The following is an 11594-nucleotide window of genomic DNA, read 5'->3' as shown; positions in this document are numbered from 1 at the left end:
ACTGGGGCCATCTTCTGCTGCTTTCCCAGGTGCATTAGCATGGAGCTGGATCAGAAGTGGAGCAGCCAGGACTTGAACCCAGTGCCCACATGGGATGCCGGTACTGCAGGCAGAAACTTAACTTGCTGTACTGCAGTGCTGGCTCCCCTACATGTATTTCTTAAGCTCCTTAACTTCTATCTACTAGTGAAAATCTTATGGCAACTAATTTAATAATTGATTCCTATTTATATACACTCTGCAACAATTTGAAAACTAATATAATTAAACCTCTTAATATCACTATCTGTACTATTCCTAATGAGCTAGTCATCACTTCATTAAATTTTACTTTGATTAGATAATACAGATATTTTCTTTGCAAGTATAATACAGTTATAAACTAAAGTCATACTTTCCTTTAAGAATCCAGCTAAATTCACAAAAATCCTATCTCAGTGATTCTGTCTCTGGAAAGATTCTTTCCTGAGAGCAGAAGTGCACAGGAGCCAAGGGCAAAGGGTCTCTAACTCACCTGAGGCTTGGTTGCCATTTCTTCTAATTGATGATGACAAGAAACACCCAGCCAGCCATGCATCCTGTCCCTTCTTGACACTAGACAACCCCGCTGTGGACAAAACTCTGATCCCTTCATGGCAATACAGGGGTTTCTCTGTGTACTCTGTATAAAACTTGAAGTATTAGACACCTTGCTCCCAAAAGCAAACCAGCTAATGGGAATTGGGTTTTCACTCTTTCACTCTCTCTCAGTCTCTCAGAAATCACTATTAAGTAGTCTGTTGCCAATCATGAGTACAACTCAACTCAAACACTGATATTATATATATATACATATATATATACATATATACATATATACATATATATACATATATACATATATATACATATATACATATATATACATATATATACATATATATACATATATATACATATATACATATCCACCCCTCACTCTCTCCTTCCCTCTTTCTCCATTTCAAATAAAATGAAAATAAAGAAATAACAATTTTTTAAAGTCATATGCATTCCCTCTTTTCTGGCTGAGATGATCAGCCTCATGGCGAGAGGTGTCCGAGTGGGGAGGAAGCTATCTGAACGCTGCAGGTTCTTACTCACTTTGATTTATGCCTTGTTCTCAGCGCCTGAAAAATCCTTTAGACCAAGCCGAGGGAGGGTGACTGTAATGTGATTGCTCTCTCAGAGCAGTGGGGATTCCAGGGAGAACCACTGTTGTTCCCTTTCCTAATCAGTCATGGGAGTGAATGGGTAGTTATTGCCTAAATTATTGAGAACCTGGCTGAGGGTGTTTAAAGCCTCCTAAAATATATTCTGTACTGTAGGGGGTTTCTCCTTCAATGCGATTTCATGATGTGGAAGAATTTCAGAGAATTGCTTAAAAGGAAAACTATGTATGTGTATATGTTTTTAACTGGGAAGGAACCAATTCTGAAAGTATTGCTGAAATGTGTAAGGATACCTGCATGGCATATTCATTCTTGATTTGGAGTAAGAAAAAATGTCAAGAAGCAAAAGTTGTTATTCCTGTCTTTCTGCACTTATATTTTATAACATTAATTCTAAATTATCTGGGTAACAAAGAACAATATTTTATGCAACAAAGATCATAGCAACTCTGTAAGTTGGAAATATTTCTATAATGATTGTTTTATATTCAATCATTGATAGCTATATTTTTACCTATTGTTTCTACTGATACATGTATTGTCCTTCATATAAAAGACTAACGCACAGATCTTTTGTTCTCCTCTTAGTTCCAAGCATTTAGTACTATTTATATTTGTGATGAGGACGAAGAGATGGAAATAGCAAAGAGTGTGAGAGTGTCAGCCTATAAAACGATCTCAGGAAACAAGGTACAACCTCTTAGACACTTATAAGAAGAGTCAGGAAGGGACTAGCATTGTGGCATAGCATGGTGGCTGGGAGCACCTGGGGGACCCGGATGGAGTTCCAGGTTCCTGGCTTCAACACAGCCCAGCTGCAGCTGTTTGCAACCTTTAGGGAGTGAACCAGCAGATGGAAGATCTCAATCTCTCTCTCTCTCTTTCTCTTTCTGCCTTTCAAATAAATAGATGGATACATCTTTTAAAAAAAAAAAGTACTTGAAAAATCTGAAGTGTGCCTTCCTGTAATTGGAAAGCAACCCTGGCTTATTATTACTGGTGTATTATTATTATTAGAATATAAAAATGTTACTGACTCTTGTGTCAATTTATTGTCTGGCAATTTTACTGAATTTGTTGATCAGTTCTAGCAGTCTCTTGGTCATATACATTATCTACAAAATTTTTACTTCTTTCCTATTTGTATGCCTTTGTTTGTTTATCATGTCTAGTGGCTCTAGCTAAAACTTCTAGTGCCATACTGAATAAGGACAGTGGGAGTGGCTATCCTTGTCCAATTCCAGATCTTAGAGAAAACGTCCTCAGCTTTCCCACATTCATTATGTTAGTGTGATGTATCATGCTAATGGATTCATGTATATTGCATCATCTGCATCCCAGGGGTAAATTCCACCCGGCCAGGGCGATTGATTGCTTCATGTGTTGTTGGATCCAACCTGCTACTGTTTTGTTGAAAATCTTTGCATCTGTGTTCATCAGAGAGATTGGGCTGTAATTTTCTTCTGTTGTATCCTTGTCTGGTCTTGAAATCCAGGTAATGCTGGCCTCATAGAATGAGTTTGGAAGAGTTCCACCTTTTCAAAAATGTGAGAAGAACTGGTGCTAGTTCTTCCTTAAAAGTTCTTTCATAGTGAGGCCTTCTGGTCCTGGGCTTTTCTGCACTGGAAGTCTTTTATTATTGATTGAATGTCGTTACTCACTGGTAGTCCATTCAGGTTTTCTGTGTAGTCATAGTTCAGTTTTGGTAAGTTATACGCATCCAGAAATTTGTTCATATATTCTAGGTTTTGAAGTTTGTTGATGTATTTAATATTTGTCCCAATGACCTTCGTATTTCTGCGGTATCCGTTGTAATATCACCTTTTTCTTCTCTGATCTACTTCTCAGATTTGAGTCTTCTGTCTTCTTTTCCTGATGAATCTAACAGTTGGGGGGTGGGGGGTGGGGGCACATTCTGCCAAGGGACATTTGGACGTTACAACCGTAGTATTTTCTTGCTAGATTGATCCATTTTTCATTACATAGTGACCTTCTTTACCTGTTTTTATAGTTTTTGTCTATTTTGTCTAATAAAAGTGTAGCTACTCCTACTAACTTTTGTTATCCATTTACATGGGCTATCTTTTGCTCTCCTTTTATTTTCTGTCTGCATATCTTTATTGGTGAGATCAGTTTCTTTCAGGCAAAGTGTCATTGAGTCTTCTTTTTTAATCCTTTCAGCCAGTCTGGTTTTTCTATTAAATTTTTTTAAGATTTATTTTATTTATGTATTTGAAAGGCAGAGTTACAGAGAGAAGGAGAGATGGAGAGAGAGCTCTTCCATCTGCTGGTTCACTCCCCAAATGGCCACAATGGCTGGGGCTGGGCCAGACTGAAGCCAGGAACCAGGAGATTCTTCCAGGTCTCCCACGTGGACGCAGGAGCCCGAACATGTGGACTGTCTTCTATTGTATTCCTAGGCCTATTTTCAGGGAGCTGGATAGGAAGTGGAGCACCAGGATTCGAACCGGTGCCCATAGAGAATGCCTGCACTGCAGGCAGCAGCTTAACCTGCTGTGCCTCAAAGCTAGCCCCAGTCTATCTCTTATAGTTTGGCAATTTAGTCTATTTACATTCAAGGATATGACTCTGATGTTTCTTCTGCTCATGTTGAATATCCTTTACCCTTTCTCTAGTGTATTTTAAATTTGTATGTCTTTTCATGATGGTAGTTACCTTTATTTTGCTTCTATTTGTAGAAGTCCCTTAAGCATCTACCATAAGGCTGGCAGGTGGTGATGTTTTTTGCTTGCCTTAGAAAGCCTTTATTCCTCCTCTATTTATGAAGGATGGCTTTTCTGAGTATGTCAGTCTTGGTTGGCAGGTTGATTTTCCTTAACCTTGGGGTATGAAACTCCATTCCCTACTGGTCTGTGAAGTTCCTGCTACCTACCATGCTGCTTTTCTACTGCTCCCCTTAAGTGTGACTTGATGCCCTTCTCTTGTGGATTTCAGAATTCTCTTTGTGCTGTACTTTTAAGAATTTGACTATGATGTCTTGTGGCGAGAATGTTTTCTAGTCATGTCTATTTGGGGTCTCAAGAACCTTCTAAGATTCTAAATCTTTGTCAAGATTGGAGAACTTTCCAGTTATTATTTCATTGACTATGTTTTCTACGCCTCTACTCCCTCTTGGAGTCCCATAATCTAAGCATTTGTTCATTTAATGATGTCCCAAAGCTCTCAGTGAAATTCATTTTTTTGTCTTTTTTTCTGATTGTGGTATTTCAAAAGACAGGTCTTCAAGTTTCAAATATTTCTTCTGTCTGAACTAGTTTTTCATTGAGGTTTCATTTGTATTTTTATTTACTTACTAAGTTGTTCATTTCCAAGATTTCTGCTGGGTTCTTTTTCAAGATTTATCACTTCACTAGATTTCTCATTCATATCATTCACTGCTTTGCTGATTCTGTTCAATGTCTGTATGTATTCTCTTGTATCTCCATGAGTATCCTTTTAATCATGCTTTTGACTCATCAACCTCCTTTTCTTTAGTCTGTTTATGAAACATTACTGTATTCCCCTAAGAAGTAATACTGCCTTGCATCTTCCTGTGTCTGTCAATATCTGCACATGTGTCAGATCAATTTTTTCTATCATTTTTGAGCGGCTTTCTTTGTAAAAGACTTTTTCCTGAATATGGGTCTTCAGGTGTTGTTTTGTGGGCTATTTTGGCTTCATCTCCAGTTGGATGCTGTGGTATAGTCTCCCTAAATCTTTCACAGCAATTGTCGGCAGAGCACTGGGGGCATGGCTGCTCTTCTCAGTCTCCACAGGGATGTGTGGGTCTTGGTAGTAGTCTGTGGGGCAGAAGCCACGGCTGCAAGAGCACTGGTTCTTAGTCCACTATGGCTGAGATTTGGAAGCACTGGCCTGGAGTCCTGGAGGAGCCACTCAAGACCCCACATTGCCAAGGGCATGGCTAGAGTCATGGTACCACCAAGCCTAAAGTCCGGCAGGGACACATGAATCTCCATAGTGTCAGCACTAGGTTTCTATGAAATGTTTCAGGACTTGTCTTCTTTTTCTTCCCCCATGCAGACAATTATTTTTTTCAGTGTTATATTGCTTGAGGTTAAGGAAGGAGTGACAAATCCTGGGGCTGCCTGTGCCCTGATACTACTTCACACCTGGAGCCCACAGCCTGCTGAGACCAGTACACATGGAGCAGGGCCGAAGCCCACTTTCCCATAGGGTTCTTTGCAGCTACGGTGGGCTTGCAGCCCAAGGCTATGGCAACCAACCACAGCTGATGCTGACGGGGGTATATGTCTCATTTTGCTACTGCCACAAGTATCCACCAGGATCCAGGTGGGTCCAGGGCTCTGTTTATAGGCACTGGCCTAGGACAAGGACAATTGGTATCTGCCCAGTGCTTATACCATTTCCAAGATACAATCTTGTGTTCACTTTGGTGCCCTACTTCCCAGCTGCTGGAGTCTTGCTGCTTTCTCTCTGCCCACAGTTGGGGATAGTTTGGTGGGGCAGCCCCTTGGCCACCCAGGCTGGCACTAAATTGCATCACATGTAGAACTCTGAATCTCCCAGCACTGCATGGTGTCAGGTTAGACACCATGTCTCCTCAATGCTGGGTGGTGTTAAGGGCAGAAATGAGCCTGTTCCAGATCTCACCTGACACCAGGGCAGACCTACATGCTGTGACCGTGAGCATGGTCCCAGGGACAGAGGCCTTTGAGCTTTATCTAGTGCCAGGTCTCATCATAGTAGGGCCAGCACTGAGCTTCAAGGCAAAGCCCTGGGGCAGCATTGTGGCATAGTTGGTTAAGTTGCCACCTGCAACACAGCATCCTATATGAGTGCCAGTCCATGTCCCAGCTGCTCCACTTCCTATCCAGCTCCTGCTAATGTGCCTGGGAAAGCGGCAGAGGATGGCCTAAGTGCTTGGGAGACCTGGAAGATGCTCCTGGCTCCTGACTTCAGCCTGGCCCAGCCCCAGCCATTGTGGCCATTTGGGGAGTGAACCAACAACTGGAAGATCCTTTCTCTCTCTTCTTTTCTCCTTCTCTCTCCCTCTCTCTCCTAACTCTTTCAAATAAAAATAAAAAAATAAATCTAAAAAAAAAAAAAGCAAAGCCCTAAGCTTCCTTTCATTCCCTACTCTTTGGTGGTGACTGGACTCTTGTTCCACTGTCTGCTGGAGGCTGGGGGAGAGGTGATACAGGTAGTCACTCCTTTGCCAGCCTGGCTATGGAGGTCCAAAGGCTCGGAATTCATGTGTGAGTCTTGAGGCACAGGCCATAGGCTGTCTCCAGCACTGGGTTTCAAGTCTAAGGGGTATACTTAACTTCCTTTCCTTCCCCCAGGTGAGAGACTTGGAGCTATGTTTCATAGAACTGGGGAAGAGGCACCGTGTCAGCTCTTTCCTTCCTGACTTCCTTAGTGGCTCTTTGCTCACTATTATGTGCAAACCAGGCCCTGCGGTCTCTCAGTTGGCTTCCTTAGCTCTTGTGAAGTTGAATTGAGTGTGAATCGCTGCTCATGTTGGTGTCTCTGTGGGGAGTCGACCACTGGATCAGCTTGCTTAGCTGCTATACCACTCCACTGCCAGGGAGCGGTGGCTTCTCAGAAGAAAGCAATGTTACACATCCAAATCATTCCTACTGTTTTGCACAGTTAGATTATGTGGTAGTTGATTCAGTTTGCTAAAAATGGACTATTTATTCTTCTATCAAAACTCCAATTTATATATGACTAGGAGCAAAACTTGTATTTGGATTACATTTATAGTCACAATAGGTATGATATGGAATCAATCCAGATGTCCATCAACCGATGACTAGATATAGAAATTGTGGTATATATACACTATGGAATACTACTCAGCCATAACAAAGAATCAACTCCTGTCTTTTGCAACAAAATGGATGCAACTGGAAACCATTATACTTAGTGAAATAAGCCAGTCCCAAAAAGACAAATATCATATGTTTACCTGGTCTGTGCTAATAGCGTAACATAAAAAATGTAATGTATATAAAGCAAAATGGACATTTTGAGAATTATTGCTTACAGTCCTTGTCTCTACTGTGAATGAACAGTGTGTTTTTTTCCTTCTTACTACTTGTTGAATTCTTTATTTAGTAGAGAGTTAAGCTTACAATTATAAAATAAACTGAAAATGTCATTGCAAAAATCAAAAGGAATTATAAGAAAGGAAGGAAGAGAGAAGGTGGGAGCATGGGCAGGAGGGAGAATAGGGTGGGAAGTATCACTAAGCTCCTAAATCCATATATAAGAAATACATGAAATCTGTTCACCTTATATAAATTAAATAAATAAATAAGAATTCAAATTGAAACGACAGGCATTAGATCCTACTTTGCCTTAGATGAGTGATACTACTTCCAACCCTGTCCATTTTCAAATCAAGGAAAATAAAATCTTCGCATACACACACACATAGTATTTTTCACTGTCATGCTGAACAGTGTACTTGTTTTTCAAATTTTCCACTTGGCCCTATGACCACAAAAACATAAGACCTTTTCATGGAAAGGGCGCTGCTTTAGCGGTGTTACATTCTGAATACACACCTGAAGCAACCGTCTGTGGTTCTCTCAGTTTCACTGGGTAAGTTAAACTGTGAAAACCAGCAGGTCAGATCAGATGCTGTTAGCGGAGCAGCTGCGTTCCTGGAGCACGCACTGTTTGCCTGGGTCCAGGTCCGCACTACATGTCAGCTGGGACTCTCAACGAGTCGCCCTGCCAACTGCACTGTTTTTTTTTTCTTTCACTGGAACTCAAATCAGCTATCAATATCCTGCTTAAGACTTTTAACATCCCGTAGTAATCTTGTACCTGCCACCCACAACTCTATGTTCTACTCAATATACAACGAGCAAATCATGCCTGTGCCCTCACTTTCCAGATCACTTGCTTGTTCACACACCCATAAGGAAGAAATTTCTGCTCTGTCAACTATGAAAAGCTCTTCACCAACCTTATTTTTCAGGCTAATTTTTCTCTCTCTTATTTACTTATTATTGCTTATCCAATATGATAAATATAATGATGGAAAAAATCTACTTAATTCATATATGCTCTGTATTTGCAAAAGAAATTTTTTTAAACTTCTATTAGATCATATGTAAAGCCAGTTTATTCAGCCAAAAATTTCACTAAATGATTTTTAAATCAACCATTTAATACAAGTGACATCACTAATAAATTGGAATAGTTTAAAAAGAACATTCAGTACACAGACAATCTTGGTCAAGTTCTGACACAACTTATGCAGACAAAGAACATAAAATATAATTTGAAAGATAAAAGAATGAAGCCCTAGAACAATTACTTGGCACAACAATGCATTATAAAATGATACAATCTGTCCCAATTTGAGGAACAGGTACCAAACTGGGAAAATATAAGGTACTAACTACAAACAACAACGTCGTGAGTGCGAGGATGTTAGTGAGAGAAGAGCTCAAGGCAGATTAGCTTTGTCATGGGATTCAGGAGCACTTGTACATGAATGTACTTGAACTCTGTAAGATACAGACTGTGCTTTTCCCTTAATTACATGTACCTTTCCAAACAGGCATTTAAGAGTTCACTCCACTAACACCGTTGTACTTCTAAATATGAAAACATGGCCATCTCACAATCATCATGAGGCTTTTGGCCTCCTTCAAATAGCGAACTCCATGTTTCTTAGCATCAGTGAAATCGAGTTCAAAATGAGTTGAATTCTGAGCTAGCGAACACTGTTCTTAATCCTCCCGTGAGCACTTGGGTATTGGCGTGTGTATGTTTAAGTAGAAATCATGGTCTAGTCCTTTCTCGTTAATTAACCAACCTTCTACTGTTTGAAAGCTTTGTCTCCAGCTAAGATGATATTGCTGAACAGCATGGCGAATGAGCCCTTCTCACGGCCTCCTGGGTTCATTTGCTATGGGAAGGCATATTTTTTTTCACAACGATTCTGGTTATGCTGACAACATCCGGGAGAGCTGCCTTTCTTCATAACACATTTTTTGCTGAAAGCTCTCCTGGTCTGTCTGTGATCCTATGGTGCCCAGCCTGGGCCAGCTCTGTCTAAAATAAATGGGCCATGTGGACCCAAAGCCTGCCCTCACTTCTCTGCCATTTTATTGCTGGCAAGAGGGAGAATTCCCAGGGCCTGTCACTCTGGTTTTGGTTTGCCCCTGCAGCTATGAGTGCAAGCTAAATAACCCTGCCCACCTAGATGACCCACATGTGTATAACTCTCATAACCCAAATTCAAACATTTTCAATTTCCCCTAATGTGATTTTAGGGTGCTTTATGTGCAAAAAAGGCTGCACTGCTTATAATTTGTGTAAATGGCATGAACTCTCCCCCCAAAAGCTTCCTTTTCACTTTCTGTGAAGTACTCTCCAATTCCTAAGAAAATGATTCTTGCTGTTAACAAGACAAGTATTTTTCATTTGTTTCCTATATTTTTCTACTCTTGGTTTTGGGTGCATCAGTTTCTTGTCTAAAATAGTAGATGTCAACATTATGAAAGCCAATAGGTAAAATAAACACAACCAAATTAGCTGTCTACAACTAACATATAATTAGGGCTTTCATTGAATAGACTTGTGTGTGTCTTAATTAAAACAAATAAGGGACTGGTGTTTGGCACATTGGTTAAAACTTCATTTGAACACCTGCATTCCATACCTGAGGGCCTGGTTTGAGTCCTGGTTCTTCCACTCCCAATCCAGATTCAAGCCAATATGCTCTGGGAGGCAGCAGGTAATGGGGTCAGGTACTTGGATTCCTGCCATCCACATGAGAGGCTCGAATTTAGTTCCAACTTTCCAGCTGCTGCCTGGCCCAATCCTGGATGTTGCAGGCATTTGGAGGATAAACTTATGAGTTCTCCTGCCTCTCTGCTTTTAAAATACAAGTCAAAATATTTTTAAATGTTTAATTAAAAAGAATAGGTTTTCTGTATCTATGACATTCATGAAACTTGTATAACTTAAATAAATTTTTTTTAAAAATTTTAAAAAGAGTAGATTTCCACTGTTATTTATCTGGCAAAAAAAAAATGTTGAAACCTTTCATGCAACTTATCACACTCACTTTCTTATGGACTCTCCCACCAGGTGCAAGGGACCATCTTCCCAGCTCCTAACTTCAACCCCATGATGGATGCCCAAATGCTGGGGGGAGCACTCCAGGAATTTGGTAAGTCTAATCATTTTACTAAAATGTTTTTTGGCTTCCCCTTGTTTTAAGACTCTCCTGTGTTTGTAAAATAGCATATTTGTTTTAATGAGGCAAACAAGCAGAATGACAAGAAAAATCACCAAAATGGACAACAGCAATGGACAGATCTGAGCTCAGCATGTTTGTCCGAAACCCTCCAGAGCCTCACCGCTAACTACTAACCACCACGGACTCTGGACGGAGCACCCTTCTTGGCCTCTGCCTTGGTTTGCTGCCTGCCCTGTTTCATTTCTACTTCAGTCAAATCAGATGCCTTCCTATTTTGCCAAAGGGCTCCGTTTGTTCATATCTCTGTTAGCCCAAATCATCCCCCTACCTGGACAATGATTTCTCCTAGTTTTTATCCAAATTCTCTTCCTGCAACACTCTGTGAAAAATGAGCCTTCCTCTGTCAGACTTTCTCTCTGAGCCCTCCAAACTCAACCAGGCCCTGGCTTCCACTATCTCATTTGCATGGTTATTGAGTTTTCTCTCCCGACTGCTGGACTGCGACTTCCTAGACACTGGAGTTTGGCTACAGGTGTTTAATAAATGGATGCTCAATGAATGAGACTAATAGTTTATAAAAGGGACTTAGAGAGAAGAAAGGAGGGGCCGGCACTGTGACACAGAGGGCTAAGCTACTGCTTCTACAAGAGCCAAGTCAAGTCCCAGTTGCTGTGCTTCTGTGCCAGCTCCCTGCGAACACACCTGGGAGAGCAGAGGAAGACGGCTCAAGTGCTTAGGCCCCCACCACCCACCTGGGAGACCCAGATGGAGTCCCAGGCTCCTGGCTTCAGCCCAGACCAGTCCTAGCTGTTGCAGCCATCTGGGGAGTGAATGAGCAGATGGAAGATCTCCTTCTCTGTCTCTCCCTGTCTCTGTTACTCTTTCAAATGAAGAAAAATACACCTTTTAAAAATATGAAAAATTCGCAATTTTTTAAAGAAAAAGGAAGAAGAAAAAAGTTGGGATTCTTTTTTTAAAATATTTCTTTTATTTTTTAATGAATTATTTTACTTATTTGAAAGAGTTACAGAGAAAGGTAGAGCCAGAGAGAGAGAGGTCTTCCATTCTGCTGGTTCTCTCTCCTAATGACCACAACAGCCAGAGCTGAGCTGATCCAATACCAGGAGCTTCTTCCTGGTCTCCCACGTGGGTGCAGGGGCCCAAGGACTTGGGCCATCTTCTACTGCTTTCCT

At 40.9% G+C, this 11594-nt stretch overlaps 1 protein-coding gene across 1 annotated transcript in view; it reads left to right on the top strand.

Moving 5' to 3' along the window:
- Window positions 1-11594, top strand: part of LOC133765853 (annexin A10) — a 79918-nt gene that overhangs the window by 23519 nt on the left and 44805 nt on the right. The window contains exon 2 of the mRNA XM_062199412.1: window positions 10290-10371. Within this exon, the coding sequence (XP_062055396.1) occupies window positions 10290-10371 (82 nt within the window). The remainder of the gene's footprint in view (window positions 1-10289; window positions 10372-11594) is intronic.

The sequence above is a fragment of the Lepus europaeus genome, chromosome 8 (genome assembly GCF_033115175.1).
Source record: "Lepus europaeus isolate LE1 chromosome 8, mLepTim1.pri, whole genome shotgun sequence".
Lineage (NCBI taxonomy): Eukaryota > Metazoa > Chordata > Mammalia > Lagomorpha > Leporidae > Lepus > Lepus europaeus.
The sequence above is the reverse complement of the archived record's forward strand: the minus strand, read 5'-3'. Positions and strand labels throughout refer to the sequence as shown.